This window comes from Aquarana catesbeiana, linkage group LG01 (genome assembly GCF_042186555.1).
Source record: "Aquarana catesbeiana isolate 2022-GZ linkage group LG01, ASM4218655v1, whole genome shotgun sequence".
Classification (NCBI taxonomy): Eukaryota; Metazoa; Chordata; class Amphibia; order Anura; family Ranidae; genus Aquarana; species Aquarana catesbeiana.
In genome coordinates this window covers 123,163,350-123,182,193 of record NC_133324.1, presented here as the reverse complement: position 1 = coordinate 123,182,193, position 18,844 = coordinate 123,163,350, and the positions used below count along the sequence as shown (strand labels likewise).

Below are 18,844 nucleotides of genomic sequence, written 5' to 3'. Positions count from 1 at the left end.
GATTTGCTGATGGATCATTAGCTAGTATGCCTTCTGGGATTGTTATCTCATATGGTTTTATTCCCTACTGCAGTACTTCAAGTTTTCGGAGACTTAAAGTGGTTCTAAAGGCTAAATATTTATTTGCCCTAAAGTAGAAGTTAAGTGACAACTTTCTAACGCTAAATCTACTCTCAGCCACATTCCAAAACTACATAACCCTGTAATGAAAGAATCGCTATACATAACTTTTCAAAAGCCGATCGGGTCCAGTCTCCAGTAGCGGATACTGTGTGCAGGAGAGAACCGACAACGGCTGGCAAATGATGTCACCCATAGACTTACTATGGGACTTTCTTTGTTGGCTGTCTCTCCTGCACACGCCTACACAGAGAAATCGCTGCTGACAGCTCAGCACTGGACCAGACCGGAGTGGCTGCAGAACAGGTAAGTATAGCGATTTTTTTCTTTACAGGGCTAGATAAATTAATAAAGATAATTAAATATGTAAGCATCAGTATTCTGCAGATCCTCTCTCCCCTCAATTTCGGGTCTCACTGGATTTGCTGGGGCACCAGGAGCTATTGGCTCCCACTGTTGTCAATCAAAGCCAGTGACGAGGGAAGGAGTGTGTGTGTGTGTGTGTCTGGGGGGGGGGCGGTGCCATGTCTTGCTGTGTATGTCAATGGACACAGCAGCAGGGCTTGGGATCAAGCATGTACAAGTGCCCACATGGAAATTTGGGAACCCTGGAGGAGCCAGGAGCACCAGCAGAGGACCCAAAAAGAGGAGGTTCAGGCTGCTCTGTGCACGTTTTTTTTTTTTTTAAATTACCTTTACAACCACTTTAATACAGCAGGAAAATGTAAAAACAATTAAAAAATAAATCAGTGGGACAAGAAGAATTAGAAATAGTCTTCAATTCACTTGTAACAAGTATATTTAACCACTTGCCGACCGCCCGCCATCATTATATGTCAGCTGTTTGAAGCTCTTAGCTGCTTACCGGAGTTGTCGGTAGCGGCGGAGGCGACCGGATTCCTTGGCCTGTGGTATGGAGCTGAGGGGAAGATGGCCGATGGCAGAAGAGACGTCTCTTTAAGAGCCCATAGCTCTTAAAGAGACTTTTTTTTTTTCAAATAACATTTTTTTTTTAAACTGCAGTTTTGTGTAAATATGAGATCAGAGGTCTTTTTGACCCCAGATCTCATATTTAAGAGGTCCTGTCATGCTTTTTATTATTACAATGGATGTTTACATTCCTTGTAATAGGAATAACAGTGACACATTTTTTTTTTTTAAAGAACAGTGTAAAAATAAAAAGTAAAATAAATAAGAAAAAAAATTAAAATTTTTGAATGCGCTCCATCCCGCTGAGTTCGCGTGCAGAAGCGAAAGCATACGTGAGCAGCGCCCGCATATGAAAACGGAGTTCAAACCACACGTGAGGTATCACCGCGATCGTTAGAGCGAGAGCAATAATACTAGCCCTAGACCTCCTCTGTAACTCAAAACTTGCAACCTGTACAATTTTTTAAACATCACCTATGGAGATCTTTAAGGGGAAAACTTTGTCACCATTCCGCAATTTTGAAGCGTTACATGTTGACTATCAATTTACTCCATGTAACATTATCTTTCACAATATAAAAAAAATGTGGCTAGCTTTACTGTTGTCTTATTTTTTAAATAAAAAAAGTGTATTTTCTTAAAAAAAAAAAAACGCTTGTAAGACCGCTGCGCAAATACGGTGTGACAGAAAGTATTGCAGCGACCACCATTTTATTCTCCATGGTGTTATATAATTTTATATACATATATATATACACATACACACACACACACACATATACACACACAAAGCCTGATTTTAACTTGTAGACACCAAATCTCAAAACTAGGCTCTGTCCTTAAGTGGTTAAAGAGGATCTTTTTTTTCACATTTATGAACAAAATAAAAAAATCAGCAACTATAAATACTGTAGCTGATGACTTTTACAAATTAGGTATATGCCAGTCCATGTACTCCAGCACGGTCTTCCAGCTGCCGATTCTTCTCACCACTACATGTCCCCAGTGCCACCATTCCAAGTTTGGGAGGTGGCTGTGACGTTCTGATGAATAACAGTGGTTCCCCCACTGTGCATTTGGAACATCATGTGACAGAGAGAGACTGCTCCTGCAGCCTCCTGGGATGTGTTGACATGGAAGGGGCTGTAGGCTCCTAGGGGCTGAATGGCATCATCCTTAGATTAGAATTCAGGAAGTGGTAAACGGCAAAAAATGTAATAAATAATGTAATTACATGAAAAACAATATCAAGACAGTTTAATTGTATATGAGATATACATTTAATAAAATGTTGCATTTAAAAGTTATCATTACCTTGGTATGTGTGATCTTCATTGTGCCAAACGTGCAAAGCAATTGGAATATGCAGTATGTGGCAAGGGGTGTCGATTGGGTATCTATGCTAACAACAGGAATCTCCAAGGAGACTGTTCAAAAGCAGGTGGTGCAAGCATGAAGTTGTTTAACTACCCACTATAGATCTTCTCAATTTTTGGAGCGCTACCTCCATGGACAGGATAGTGTTCACCTTTTCTATCCAAACATGTGTGGTAGGGGGCTAGCCATAGTTGTGTGATAACTTTTGTGGATAGGTATAGAGTTCTGATTACCTCTACCAATAGGTGAGAGAAGCACCAAGATTCCCATTTTGGTTCAAAAGAATAGTGAAGTTGAAATGCACAGTTAATAATGTCAACTCATCATAGCAGTACTGGATCAGTTTTGGGCATTTCCAGAAAATGTAAATAAGATGCTCTTGTTCGGAGGTTCATTTAGGGCACAGTGGGGAATCCCTACCCCAAAACCCACACTTTCTTAAGGGGGTCCAAAATACACAATATGTAGGAGGATTAATGTGGTCTTATGGAGGGGACCTGGCCGTGTTTTAATATAAACCTATACTAAGTACAGGTTTACAAAGACAAACTAGAGATGTAACATGATATTCATGGCAGCACATTCCAAAAATGAAATATATACCAAAAGGAAAAACAAAGAACGGGGTCTTTTAAAGGTGCCAGATATTACCCCAGGAAATGGAAACATGACCCCTTTGGTAAAATTGTAAACCTTTTATTTTATCCAATACAATTAAAATCAGTTCATAAAACACATCATGAAATAAAACATCAAGCCACCCCCTGTATGCTAATCTCTGCTACCACAAACATACCTCCTGTAAGCCAATAAGTATATAAAGATATGGTTGAATTGCAATAATAAATTAAGGAATTGCTTCAAAAGAGGGTGGATGGTTATTTAATATGCAGAGTGGTGTACAGCGGTCCCAACTTGTTTGGCAAATTAGTTCCTCTTTAGGAAAACCTCTACGTAATAAATTAGTCTGAAAATAGTCCTGATTGGGAACACCCCAGGTATCCCCAAGGGCTGTGATGGCACAAGGGTACAAGATTATGGAAGACAAAGTATCCCCCTCTAATGACCACCAGTAACTAAGAAACTAAGAGCCCAATCTTCACCCATCATGGGGGGTTCCTCTCACTTGAGGACCTTCAAGAACTGGGTACCCTTTTCATGTTTAGGGTCCACTCCCTTGGACCTGTACAGCACCCTGCAGGAATGCCTTAGCGCTGGGGTGTCCAGGATTCCACTTTGCAGGGTCCAGCGCCCGGAGGTCACATTACAGGCAAAACCTTGCAGGATCTTGTGTCTTCTTTGTGAGCCTCGGGTACCATTTATCTAAGCATATCGAGCCTGTGTCAAATGGATCCGATCGGTCAATCCCTTGATTCATTTAAGAACTGTTTGTGGGACTAGAGGCCTGGAGCTCAGAGAGCTCAAACAAACGTGCCTATCCAGCTTGCAGAAACTGGTAAAAAGACTGATGTACTTCCTGTATGGGAGGGGTTATATAGGGGATCACTTCCTGTCTATGTCTTTGTCTACCAGTGTCCATTCACCTAGAGATGGCGTATAACCCAGAAGGTAATGAATATTAGCCTAACTCTGTGCCCCATGATGTATGAAAAAGAAAAATGAACTGATGTGGGCTGAAAACGCCTAGAAATTTTTTGGACTGATTTTTTGTCTGCCTTGCCCATTTAATTATCTTTTACTAAACTACCAAGACCCACTTACTCTCCCATCTCCACAAAAAAAAGGCTAATCATTTTGTAGTCCCAAGGTAAGAAATATAAAGGATAATTACGCTCCTTGAGAAGACACAGGAAGTGTGCACAAGACATAGGACAGCTCTGAATTACTGGCCAGATCAACTGTTATTTTATTGCACTGATCGAATATATATATAACAAAATGCTTCCAATGGTATATTTAATGCTAAAGTTTAATCTGCTTACATTTTGCCTGGTCTCTCCCCTCCCAATTCCCCCATGTGTATGTTTGTTCAGTTTTGTAAAAAAAAAAAACACAAAAAAACCCCACTTTGTCCTAAAATAAAATCTTATTCACAAATCAGAATTATCGGTACAAATACATCTGAAGAAAATACATACCAAACAATCAGAGAAATGACATAAAAAATGGTGAATTTGTCTTTTGTTATAACAAGAAGTCTTTATTGATTTTATATAAATTCAGAGAATGTTCTCAACCTAAGCCATATAAAATATCTACATAATAGATAATATATTACTAACAATGTACCAATCAACTGGGTATATGAACCAGACAACTGCAAATGGGGTCATGTAAAGCAATGCTTTTCGGTTAGGCTGCTTTTAGGTGCAGATATATACACTTAAGAGTCAAGATGGTAATATGGCGTACTAAGTGTTCAGGGGGAAAAAATGTAGGACACTGGTGGAAAAGTAAAATTGGGGATGTGAAGCCCAGTGGAACAGACATCGGGATTTTACTTTCCATAACCTTGAAAGATTGACTATAAAGCTGCCATTTGTTGGCTACTGGTAACATTTCTTTTACTTCCAGCCAAATAATAAGAACAAGTTATGCTATGTCCACAATCTGCATTCTTGCTGTTTATCAGTTGTCTTTCCTATCTGTCCTTCAAAAGATAACTGACATATTAACCAAAAAAAAGGAAGAGTAGAGTTCTGACAAATGCACTACGGTGCTACTTATTAAAGGATGACATGAACCTGTTTTCAGAGGCAGATTATCCATGAGCACAAGAATGAAAAGCTGAAGAGAACGGTTTATATTCATTCATTCATTCAATATATTCATATTGATCAGGCTTATAAAACCAAGTCATTGGTGGAAGGCTTCTAGACGTATTTTGTTTGGATCTTCAGGATGGCGCGATGCAATTCCATATCGGAGTAACATTTCAATATAAGGTGGCCAAAATTCCTCTTTAATTCTAATGTAAGGATCATGAGGAGAGTCCAAAGTTTTGCCGATAAGGGCCTGAAAGATAATAAGCAATGAAGGTTTAGGCAAATTAGTAATTAGATGTCAAAATAATTTCCCTCTTTCACTTAACTGTTTCCCGCCCAGACCATTGTAAAATGACGCCCTGAGCGGGAGCCCTATTCTTCTGGGTGGACGTCATATGATGTCTTTCCCAGGCTGCGCTCTAGCGTGATCAGTGTACCTACCGCTGCCGGTACCATGTGATTGCTGTGACCAATCACAACAGGTCACATGACAATGGTAAACAATGAGGGATGCACTTTATGCAGTTTTATGCAGTGTATACAGTAGCAGAACATGGGCATTACTACCTAATATTAGCTTACTTAGTTTTTAGAGTATGCATTTTATCTACAGTAACAGAAGACAAGCTTTATTTGTGCAGGTTGAACAGGGAAAGGGTTTTTTTATTTTAATGTAGATAGGTCACAGTTCAGGCAGCTTTGGTAAAAATACTTAGAACTTGAGTCCAACTGTGCTTGTTCCACTTTTACTCAGGTTAAAGCATTATATTCTTAGGGCCCTTTGGAAGTGTGCTTTTGAAAAACTGCACCAAAAATGCAGCATACAGGACTTTTCAAAGCTCAGTGCACCTACAGCGTGAAGAGTTTCAGAGGATTTAAAGCAGGTGTTGTCAAACCATCAATCGGGGGCAGGTGACAGGTAGATCGTGTCCTTCCTTGCTGACCCCAAGAACTTGGACAGGCACATGGGCGGCATTTACTGGAAGCAAACTATATTTTCCTCCTGCAGAAGCTGAAAGCCATTGAAAACTGAACAGTGCGAAAGGGCCTTTATGGTTTAATTAACAGTGCATGGTGGTACAAACTGAATGGTGAATAATCATCACTATTACAGCCTTGCTAGCTAATAGGAATATACAAAAGGCTAAAGAGGGTGGGGCCAGGGATTTACATACATTACATTAGCTCAGGCTAAGCTGCAGAAAGGGGCTCCTAAAGGCATATGCAGACCCTTCTGAGTACTTGCTTAGCACTGTTGGAGTCTAACCAATACTCCCAGGTACACTTTAACACTTTCGCTGCCAGGTCCATACGATGTAGAGACATACCTGTCAGGTGAAAGCATTTAGGCAGCTCCACTGCCACTCGATTACCAACCCCCCCCCCCCCCCCATCCTGGTAACAGAGCTACCCCCGCATGTATCCTGGGCTCTGTTTGTCATTCTGCGGGCCCGGGACTGCTCTTTTCCCCTCCTTGTTGCTGACCCAGAAAAGCGACGTGTTTGACGTCACTCCCGGATCCGCCTCTCAGTGTCCCCAGCCAGGAAAGGATGTATTGCAATAGGATCTGCATTGCATTACATTTAGTGGTGCACAGGGGAGACATGCAGGGTCTATGCATGTCTCACTAAAGAGAACTAGTCAACAAAAAAGGATCAGAAAGGGGACTTTTTGTCCCCTATTTGATTAAATAAAAAAATTAAAACCGTTAAGTTAAAAAAACGTAAGTTATACCCAAGCACATAAAATCTCCCCCAAAAATGTTTGAGATCTGTCCCCCCCCCCCCCACAGATGCACGTAATCACACACATCGGGGGCACCTAGGCATGAATAAGTAAACTGCGATAAACAGGTTACATATCGCCGCGCACGCTGGAGTGAGCAATATTTCTAACACCAGACCTCTTCCGCAATGCTAAACTAATAACCTATATATTTTAAAGTGTCGCCTATAGAAAATATAGAGTACTGAAGTTTGACGCCATTACATGGACACATGCAAATCTAAGGTTTTACATGTTGGGTATCCATTTACTCAGTGCCACCTCATCTTTTATATTTTACCCAAAAATTGGTAATTTATTGCGTTAGCATGACCTAAAATTAACTTTACTAAATTCAACCCTTCTGGACAGAAATACACTCTGTAATCTCATAAGTTACGACATACACTTTGGACTACTCACCAGCGCAGTTTCTCCTTCACCACACATCTCTCCCCTCACAAATCGCTCACCATGCACATGGTGAATGCAGCAAAACTATGTATACCGATTCATTGGAACGACACTCCATCACTTTTAGAGTGGTTCATACATCTCAAAAAAAAAAAAAAATCGCAGATATGGAAGAACTCATTAACTTGGCAAACGATTCCTCATCCAAATTCACAGCCACTTGGGCCAATTGGTTTTACTATTGCACCACTGATCAATACAAAAGCCTGGTCAACCCCCAGGTCTAACCTGCAAATGGGCGAGCGATTTGTTTGCCCCATACGCAATATTCATCTAAAAAGGAAGGTAGATCTGAACAACCCCCGCTCCCTCCACCGAAGAGATCTCGTAACAGACTACACATCTTCCCTCTCTACCTTCAACATGTCCTCCACCTCTCATCTTCTCCCTCTTTTTACATTGATATCTATTAATCTAAAGTGTCACCAACCCCCTTTATCCCTTACAGATTTAACCCTAGTTAGGAGGGTTTCATTGGCCATTGCATAAAACTTCATATCTGCATTTTTTCCTTCAACCAACCCTTCTAACCCAACCAAATACATTTTATGCTTATCCCAGAATACCCTTTCCTCCACCCCCCCCCCATTTGAAGTTCATTATCATTTGCTTGATACTTGCAGCCTTCCTTGATGTTGGGCACGGATAACCCCTAGGCAGGCTAACTGTATGTACATGTTACATTTATCCAACTGTTTGCTGCCTACATTGATTGTATAACAATATGCTTGACATATTTTACTTTTTGTACTGTATGTTTGAAAATTATATTCTCAATAAATCTTGTTTGGAAAAAAAAAAAATTAACTTTATTGTATTTTTTACTGAAATTTTGCATTTCCTAGACCTTTGCGGTAATATTGTGTGACATAAAAAATTAGAGCTATCACTATTTTATTCTCTAGGGTGTCTGCTTTCAGAAAATATAAAATGTTTTGGGGTTTTATGTCATCTTCAGGGCTAAAATGATTTTTTAACCCCTTGATGCTGGTCAAACACATAACACAACGCTCGGCGTTAAGGCCCACCTCCCGAGCAGAAGCATATATGCAGCCCTGTTAAAACAACTTACCATGCTGAGAGTGCGCTACCTGCATGGTAGCTGGTGGGTACCGGAAAGTTCCCAATGCATACTTGCAATCAGGAGCTTTCCGACTATGTGAGCGCTGTGACACATCGGTCACATGACCCAAATGCCTGCCTCCGCCTCCTGGATTTTAGAACTCTGAAAGGGTCAGAATGTGGTTAGTGTGAAAAGCACGTGTGCAAAAAAGTGCATAAAAGGCTTTGGCAGCAAAAGGGTTAAAATATTTTCTAAAATGTATTTTGCATGTAAAATAAGAACGCTAGAATTAAATAAACATTTTATTGAGATTTGTATGCTAATTATATGCATTCATGTACTTGTGAGATTTTCTCTGCTAAACAAAATAGTAAAACTAAAGGCTGGGAGAGAGAGAGATGACTATAAATTATAGGACCATAAAAATACTTTCCTTTGTAAGTCATTATTCTATTTGATTGGACTTTGTAAATCAGGAGATGTACAATAACAAGTCTCCAATGTATCAATATAAATTGATGTGTCACCCTCTTATGTCAGTCAATGTCACAGTGACCCAAGCTTGCAGTCATTGAGAGGAACCAAATGTTTCACAAAATACAATCACTGTACAATCACGTAGACAATAGCTTGGAATCTGGAGGACAATTGCTTGGAAGTAAAGGTCTGTATGAGAATGTCATAGTGAATTTGGCAGGAAAAAAAAAATCTGTATAGCTCACCCCCATCTGAATTGCTAGCAAGAAAAAAGTAATTTTTTTTTACATTTGTCTGTTCATATCAAATACAAAAGTCAAAAAAAGAATATAATGGTGTGTATTTAAATATTATTAGTTTTGTATTATAGTAATTAAACTGGATAACCGGACATGGATCCACAAAGCGTTTAAATCCCATGAACCCAAATTATAATGCCCTGTACACATGGGCAGACTTTTCGGCAACAAAAGACTTGCCTACACACTATCACACCAAAGTCCGACAAATTCGTACGTGATGCTGTACGACCGGACTAAAATAAGTAAGTTCATAGCCAGTAGCCAATAGTTGCCATAGCGTCAGTTTTAGTCCGTCGGACTGGCATACAGACGAGCGGATTTTTCGATAGGAACTGGGTCCGGCGGAGTTCCGACGTAAAGATTTGAAACATGTTCCAAAGTCCATCAGATTTTCGACAGAAACAGTCCGCTGAAGGTCCGATGAAGCCCACACACGATCGGATTGTCCGCCGGATTCAGTCCGTCGGACCAGTCCGGTCGAAAAGTCCGCTTGTGTGTACAGGGCATAACACTCACTATGGATCTTCCTGGGATATAATAGGATTTTTATAACAGCTTACCTGTAAAATCCTTTTCTTGGAGTACATCACGGGACACAGAGCCATAGTTAGTAACTATATGGGTATATAGGCACCTTCAGGTGATGGACACTGGCACAAGCTGATATAAAAATCCTATTTTCTTTATCGTACATCATGGGACACAGAGCCATAGTTATTAACTATATGGGACGTCCCATAGCAATGCTATTTGAGGGGAGGGAGACTCAACCTGCAGGGCGCCCACAGACTTGAGGTCCTACACTGCTGCCTGCAGAACACTGCGCCCAAAGGCTATATCCTCATGCCTTTTTACATCCACCTGATAAAACCTGGTGAAGACCAAGTTGCGGCCTTACAGATCCGAGCCATGGAGGTCTGGTGATGCACTGCCCAAGAAGCACTAACTGCTCTGGTAGAGAGTGCGTCTTGATTTGAAAAGGCGGAATCTTACCTTTTAAAACATAAGCCTGAATTATAACCAGACTAATCCACTTAGAAATAGTGGATTTTGACGCTGCCTGTCCTTTCCTAGGACCATCTGCCAGCACAAATAAGACATCAGTCTTCCGGATCTGAGCAGTCGTCTTTAAATAGACCTTGACTGCTCTCACCACATCAAGACAATGTAGTGACTTCTCTTCCCTAGAACATGGTTTTGGAAAAAACTATGGTAGGACAATATCTTGGTTCAGGTGAAAACCTGAGACCACTTTAGGCAGAAAACTAGGAGGCAACACGACCCTGTCCTTGTGAATAATCAAATATGGCTCTTTACAAGAAAGAGCAGCCAATTCCGAAACCCTCCTTGCTGAGGATATAGCAACCAAGAACACTAGATTTGAGGGCTAATAATGTGCTAAATATCAACTAAAATTCAACAAATATACCCTATACCATAAAAAAAATAAAAAATACTTTCAATATAATAACTGGTGTGACTGGTGATAAATTGTGACACAGACACCAAATAAAAAATAATTCCACAATAAAATGTGACACAGACACCAAATAAAATATAGGATACCACAAAGTTATCCAAATAATAAAATTCAAGTCTTTTCTAATTGATTCACATATGCTGAATACTTTTCAAGCCTCAATATGTGACCACAGTGACAGACGGTTAGATCAGAGTTCCTGCTGCTTTATCACATACGCTGGACTGAATACAAGCCTCGCTGTGTTTCTGCAGTAATCAAAAAAAAGAAAAAAGGGCCAATGCGTAGATGGTACAGCATGAGATATCCTATGTAATTAAAGCAATATACACTCACATTCTCCTGCAGAGTAGATCGCATAAAAGTAGCAGTTGCATACAATACAATACTCCTCATAAACCGGCAGTACACACTGAGCACTACGGGTGACGTCACTGGCTCCTCCCGACGTGTTGCATCACTAGACACGTGACTTTTTCAAGCAGATAAGATACTGTTTTGCAATAGTCTCGAATAGAACTGGGCTTAGGGAATGGGCTTGGAATGAAGCCACCATCTTTCCTAACAACCTCATGCAGTTTGTACCCTAGAGTTATCGTGGAGATGAACCATCTGTCCTGAATTTCCTCCTGCCAGACTTCGGAGAATTGCAGAAGTCTTCCCCCCACCCTGGCGAGTGGGGGCACCCCTTCAAAATAAGGCTTTAGAAATCTGCTTTGCATGTTTCCGCCCCCAGGACTTCTTTTGTGCCTGGGTCTAACCCTGAGGCTTTCCTCTAGACTCTGACGGCGGAGGCCATCGCGACTGCCTAGAGGCAGATGCCCCTGGTGCTGGAGAAAGAGCTCGCTTAAATGAAGGATGTTTATTCCAAAAGAGTACTTTTCCCACTTGAAATCTTTTGGATGTATTTGTCCAAATCATCCCCAAATAGCCGATCCCCATGAAAAGAAAAACCAGTTAGGAGCCCTTTACATGGTGCTTCGGCTGACCAATTTTTCAACCACAGGATCCTACGCATGTGTACTAGCACAAGCGCAAGGCGAGACGCCTGGTGAATAGAATCTTTAATGGCGTCAATAGCAAAACATAATGCTCTTGGCAGTTCGGCCAAGTCCCGGGCTTGTTGTTCAGGAACCTCCTTAAGGGCCTGTCTAAACTGGTCCTTTAGGGATTGACAGATGCCTGTTGCAGCGACTGCAGGCTGAGTAACTGCACAAGAAAAAGAGAATTTTAACAGGAATTCCAACCTTTTATCTGTTGGATCCTTAAGCATTGTCTACAGAACAAGTTAGACTTATATTCACACTGGATATAGCAGCGTCAACTGCTGGTACATTCCATCCTTTTTTTGTGAATTTCTCCTCCATGGTATGGAGTACTGCAAATCTCTTTGGAGGGAGAAAATGCTTATCCGAATGATCCCATTCAGCATAAATAAGCTGTTCTAGTAATGCATGGATGGGAAACGCATGCAAAGTCTGCGGAGGTTTTAAGGTACCCAAAGAAGAAACGGAACTTTCAGCTGACTCAGTTAGGGGCAGCTTGAAAGCAGAACGAACCATTTCTGTAAGAGATTGTACCAGCAATTTCTCAGATTGCGAGGCTGAAAAGGGTTCATCCACCGTTGTTTCCTCCGAAGAGGAGTCATTGGATTGCCTTTCCTCCTGATCCCCTGAGGGTAAAACCTCATCCTCTACCCACTGTTCCCTTGATAAAGGGTCTGAGGTGGGGGAGGGGGGTCTACCACGCTTCCTTTCCCTTTGGATGGAGGATGCGATTAAAGCCGCTAGTCTTTCAGGGAGGAAAGCGCATCTTCAGTCACGTATACAGGGGCTGAGATGTGAGAAGCGGCTGCAACACCAACTGGTTCCAATGGCTCACCCTGGTTAGCCACTTCTGGTATTTCAGGAGAAGATGACAGTGTAGATGAACGACTGGAGTCCTCAGCACCTGGGGGTGATGTTTTTGGTACCTTTTTTGAGGTGTTTGCACCGGCCTTTTTGGGAGGCATAGTATAGGCATAAGCACAAAAGCAGAGGCACTATTTAAATGCACTACTTGCTGAAAAATAGTCTAGCAAAGAAATGCCGCTAATAAAAGTTCAGCCTAGCGATGGGAAAAATGTCTTTCCTCTATTGGGAATGCCTGTATGCAGCCCTTACGTGCCCCATGCTCTCCAGCCATCCAGCTGAGGAGAGTCTGCTCTTTGTACTCAGCTTCCTCCCTGCGCCTGCGCTGTGTGTCTTCGTGGACGCTACGTCCCACATGCGGCGCTGTGCCTAGGCCCCGCCCCCTCCATTCATCACCCGCCCCACCTCCTTTTTTTTTCAAAAAACTCGCTAGTTACTGCGCGCGAGCGGCATTCGGGTTTGTCACTTGGCAGACCCACCAAGAGTGGGAGGGGAGGAGAGGCAGGGTCTAATGGTGAGCAGAGTGGGGGAAACTTCAGAGCAAAGGGAGCTACCACACCCCCACAGGAGGGGGGGTTGCAGGGGGAGCACAACCATTGTCGAATTTTCCCAATCCTTTTAGTCCCTTCAGGGGGGAGAAGTGCGGTATGGCAAATCTCTTACCTACATGAGGAATCCCTGCTGAGACAAGCTGCTGCTGAGCCCACACAAAAGATGTGACAACTTCCTAAGGTATGTGCATTTACTCCCTCTAGTGGAGACTTAAGGCATGACAACATTTTTCCCAAGGAAGAAAAACCATACGTGGACTTTTACAGTTCCTAGGCTTCTTCCCTTACTTTATCCCCGCCGCAGGATTTCTGCTGATATCAGACAGATCCAATCTTCACCCATCACGGCGGGCTGCGTTTGGCAAACCTTCAAGGACCGGGTCCCTTTTTATCGGGGTTTCACTTCCTTGGACCTGTATAGCACACCGCCAGGAAAAAATTTAGGTAATGTGAGCAAGACCAAAGCACTGGGTCCCCGGGTTCAGCCCTCCAAGGACAGGCGTTACAGACAAAACCTCTTTCTTCTTAACCTCGTTCTTCTTATACGAGGCCCACCTTGGCCTCAGTGGCACTTTGGATGGATCCGGTCAGTGGAGGCTGTTTAAATCCAATAGAGATCCCTCCAGCGGAGCTCTTCAGAGCACATCTTCACTCGTGACCAACACCTTAGACACTGGCAAAAAAACTGAGGTACTCCTGGTAGGAGGAGGGGCTATATAGGGAGTGAACTTCCTGTCTTGGATGTGCCAGTGTCCATCACCTGAAGATGCCAATATACCCATATAGTTAATAACTATGGCTCTATGTCCCGTGATATACGATAAAGAAAATATCAAAGACACTTTATGTACAATTTAATAGAGATTTACCTCTAAAATGTCTGCTAATGGTATCCATTCTACTTGTGGTGATTCAGCTGTACCCTGAAGATAGATAGGAAATGCAAGTTACATTATGTTTACTATATTTCACCTAATGTAGGTACAATATGTAATCTCTCTTATGACATGCTTGTGAATGAATGATTCCAGAGAACAGTTTTGCTCTGTTGAAAAAAAACTAGGAATCGAAGGTAGTCCAGTGATCCATAAAAATCATTCATTCCAAGAAAAAAGGGTAGGTATGTCTTGAGTCTTGCTAAAATTTCAATGCAGCAACATTATTAACTTTCCTTCACATTATCTTTTCTAGCCTTTTAATTGAAGAGACCATCACTTTGCCCATTAAAGAGTAGCACTCGATTAAGAAAGGGTCAAATTAGAGCCAACATTTTGCAATGCTATTAAGAGCAACTTTATTAATACACTGCTAAAACAGTTGAATTTATGATAATCATGGATTTAAAAAACAATTCTTTTGTGCAGTTATTTTATGGATTATATTAAAGCATTCCATGGATTTGCCTGTGGGGGCAAACCATAGCACGAGATGTAAAACTTTCTGAAGGTGTGCAGGCCTTTATTTGGATTCAACACTAGCTTCACGTTTACCAATAGGATCATCAGGTGGCCACTTTAAAAGGCCACCAAAAGGCAGGAAAGAAGGGGTTTTAAAAAACATTATAACATTTAATATTTATTATATCAACAGCCAACTGAACACAGTAACAGCGTGAATTGTAGATCTGAAAATGATTTCAGGGGTTCCTCCGTAAATCTGAAAATTTTTTCAAGGATTCCTCCATGGTAAATAAGGCTGAGAAAGGCTGCACTGCCTATTACATGGAGGGAAGTTTGCAAAGACGCATTCTTTAATTCTGATAAGAACAGGGCCCCACAGCACCATGGGTCCTGCAGATGTTGCCGCCTTCAAATAGTATTAAATTATGTGGTTGTTAAGCTAATGCAGTCTAAAGCTGGCAATACACAGTTATGGTTAGTTAAAAAAACAGATGCCTTCATCCAAACAAAAGTGGGTTGTTTGGATACTAAAAGCAATGAGTTTCTGAGGACAGAGAGCAGCACATAAAATGGACAGAACACATTTACTATGGGAACTAAGATGGGTTTACAGATTGAGGTGTCCTAGGGCACCTTTCAGATGATATTAATAGGCACTAGAAAAAATAACCTCCGAGATGCACTCCAGTGCTATATCTTACCACATTACCTTTCTAAAGCCTAAAGTACAGTTCTAGCTTATGTTGCCTTTTAAAACAAAGTACAGGTGTGCTTTAAAGCCCAGTAGAAGTTTGCCATTTATTACTGAAATGTAGCTAGTTTTTAACAGTCCTTTGTTGTCGCAATGATTAAAATAGCCTGTGCTAGTACAGGGTAATGTAAACTCTTGCTGCAGCACAAAGAACTATTAAAATACAAATTATTACTGCTTATGCCATCTAGCTGCATAAGGTCTTGTTTACACTGATACCAATATTGCACCTCCGAAAAAGGATTGGTGCTGGATCATTTTTCAGAGGTGCTCGAGTGGCAGTTTGCAGGTGTTCAGGAGGGGATTTTGCCACTTCCTGCATGCATTTACCAATACCAAGGGGGTTTTTGCATTGCAATACCGTGCAGCAACTTAATGCCAAGCAGTTGGCCCATGGTTATTATTTCAGTAGGCATGTTTGGCAAGTGGCACAACCTGCCAAACATGACATGCGAAGTTCAATTTTCTGCAAAGTGAAGCATTAGATCAGTGTGAACAGGCCTTAGTTTCTGCAGTGCTTCATTCTGGGCGGTTGGAGAATTTTACTACCTCTTTTCCATTCATGTAGATTAAGCCTAATAAAATAATAATTGACAAAGCTGTAATTGGGCTTTTAACAGAAGAGTTTATTTAACTTTAATGTTTTACAATGTGAAAAAAAGTGAACGTAGAGTAAAAGTTACCTTTTTCTTCTTGACCCTCTGATCCTGTTCCTTTAGAAGAGGGAAGTTTTCAGATAAAAAATCTCCAAGCGCAATTAATAATTCTTCCCTGTAGGATCCCACTTTCTGAAGCTTAGTTTTTAGCTTCTCATGTACACTTGACCGAGATTTTAGATAAAATCAAGAAGATTGTTAAAAACACATTTTTAAATTTGATTTTCAGCAAAACCCAACAGGTCCTATTTTGACAAAAGCTCTGACCTTGTCCTGCCCACAGCAACCAGATTCTTCCTTCTATTCTCTCAGGAAAATGATTGGCTATTTTAGGCAACAAATCCAATACTTTTATAAAGTATGATTGTTTTCTGGAAAGAACCCCACCCGAAAAAGATGCTCATAAAATAAGCTGCATGGTTTCTTTCTTTATACACTTCTCAGCTAAGTCTTTTATTAGCCGACAGTTTAATGCTCTAGAGTATAACTCATCTATTTTATCCAGGGAGCTTGAACCAAGGGCCAAGGTCAGGTCATTAAATCATGGTGATTATGATTCACACTTTCTCTCATTTATACACAGTGATACTGCCATCCCCTGCCGAATACAGCATATTAATATGAGAATACAGCACTGCCCATGTGGCAATAACTTAGCATAAGGGCAAGTTAGCCATGTCATGGTTTTGGAGGGGAGCTGAAAAGGGAGCTCCGAACCTGGCTGATGAAGCCACTGATTACACCCTTGTTTAGTCTTTTTATGTGGACTTTCTCTTTAAAAAAAAAAATCGCTAGTTCATGGGGGAATGCCACTCACAGCACTATTGTGTTCCGCTGGCGAGGGTAGGGGGCACACAGGTTGCTTTCCTGGCTGGAAGAAAACAATGATTACAGCTAGCTGCTATAGCCACCGGCAGTCATCGCATGCAAAAAATCCAGCAGGCTGGATCGACTTGGGGTCAATCAGCCTGCCCATCCTTGGATCGAAATTCGGTCAGTCGCTGCTGAACCAGCTGAATTTCAATGCATGTATGGCTGCCATTAATACAAACATCTGTTTAATTGTCTGTTTTGATTTTTGTGAACCTTCAATAACATTTTTTTATAGCCAAACACAGTGGCTTCTAGCCCAGTAATGTAATTTTATAAACTGGGCAGCTACTTGTATCATTTAGCATTAAGTGGATGGAATAAATATAAAGTAGCGAACCGTATCTAATAATGCATCTAGCAAATAACCTGTTAAAGGTGAAAGTAAATAAATACAGAGATATTCTGGCTTCAAAAAGAACTTTTTTTAAAAAAAAATACCTGCTTTGGGAAATATTGGATGCCTGATTGTTCAACTCCTCCAGCTTGGCTGTGAGGGCATCCACTGCCTTCTGCTGTTCATCCAACCAGCGTTCTTCTCTGGAAGAAACAAAACAAAATATAGAAATACAGCTTTCATTCATCAGCTCTTCTCTGCAGTTTCTTTGTGGATACCTTGAATGGCTTTCTCCACCCCCCCCCCCTTTTATATATTGTCTGACAGTTGTTCTGGGTATAAGGTATCAATAAAAGAACAGAAATAATAATTTATGTGCTGATTAATCAGTCAAACTATTCTGCTCAGTGCTAAACACAATGGCAGACATAAACAAGCAGATTTAGCTGCTTGTTTATCTGATCAGGCACATTTCAACAAACAATCTTACATGGTCTATATACATCTTTTGTCTGATTAGCATATTCTGATGTGAAGAACTCATATCCACTGGCAAGCTCATACTTTAATTTCATATTTGAGAATATCTCTGGGCTATGCATCCCTAACTTATAGGTAGGGCTCTAATCCAGCTGTTAGACCAGGATCTTCCATGGCCCACACTGTGCTAGAGACAGCAAGCCAAACTCAAAAGCTCACTGAGGTTACTGAATTCTGATACACATTCTGCGAGTGACGATACCAACGAACAGTATAATTTTTGCAAAAAGCAAAAACTGAATTAACTGACAGCACATAGCCTTACCTATACATTTGGCCTTCCATTTCTGTCTAGAGTGACTTTCTGCTGTTTGCAATGCTATAAACAGTTCTGCCATTCATATGACTATGCAAAGCTTGTAGATAGGTTGATGAAGCCCCCTGCATGATGAGGCCAGTGATATGCATTGTTTTCAATAACAGAAAATGATCTATTTTCCTAAGAGAAACAAGGAGGCAGCCATACTTACCCACTGATCTCAGTATTTTCTGAATAACTGAGTTTGTGGCTCAGTAAGGTCAGATGCCCTGATCAGCAGTGAAGTCAGAGGCCAAGTATGAGAGCCAGGCACTTTCAAAATAGAAGTCAGCAATGGCAGCCTCTATGTTTCTTTTAGAAAGAGTTTTGAGTTTTTTAAAACTGGAGAGTGCAAAATCTGGTGTAGCTGCGCATGGTAGCCAATCACCTTCTAACTTCAACTTGTAAATTCAATTTTGACAAACAAAACCTAGAAGCCGATTGGTTTCTATGCAGAGCTGCACCAGATTTTGCACTCTCCAATTTAGTAAATCAATCCCATGGACTGTAAAAAAGCACAATCGGCCCCTTATACTTACCTGTGCTCCCTTACAGCTCTTTACTCCTCCACAGACAATGAGAATACCTGGCACTTCTGGGTATTGGGCTGGGGGATGTGACCTCTTCCACTTTGACAGGGCTCAGGCCAGTCATCTAATCTGTAGGCCCAAAACACTGTCACATGAAGATGGAAGTGATGTCACTGCTCCCTTTGGTTGCTGACACAGTTGATTTCTGTGAGAGCTGCTGAGTAGCAAGGAGCACAGGTAAGGCCAGTATAAAGGGGTCCCCTTTGCAAAGGAACTGTCCATTTCCCC

The 18,844-nt window shown here is 41.3% G+C and overlaps 1 protein-coding gene across 1 annotated transcript in view; it reads right to left on the bottom strand.

Moving 5' to 3' along the window:
* Positions 1 to 3,221: 3,221 nt before the first annotated feature.
* Positions 3,222 to 18,844, bottom strand: part of CENPK (centromere protein K) — a 94,605-nt gene continuing 78,982 nt past the window's right edge. The window contains exons 8-11 of the mRNA XM_073623561.1: positions 17,293 to 17,391; positions 16,009 to 16,144; positions 14,044 to 14,097; positions 3,222 to 5,403 (exon numbers count right to left, since the gene is read on the bottom strand). Coding sequence (XP_073479662.1) covers positions 5,245 to 5,403; positions 14,044 to 14,097; positions 16,009 to 16,144; positions 17,293 to 17,391 — 448 coding nt within the window. The 3' untranslated portion in view covers positions 3,222 to 5,244. The remainder of the gene's footprint in view (positions 5,404 to 14,043; positions 14,098 to 16,008; positions 16,145 to 17,292; positions 17,392 to 18,844) is intronic.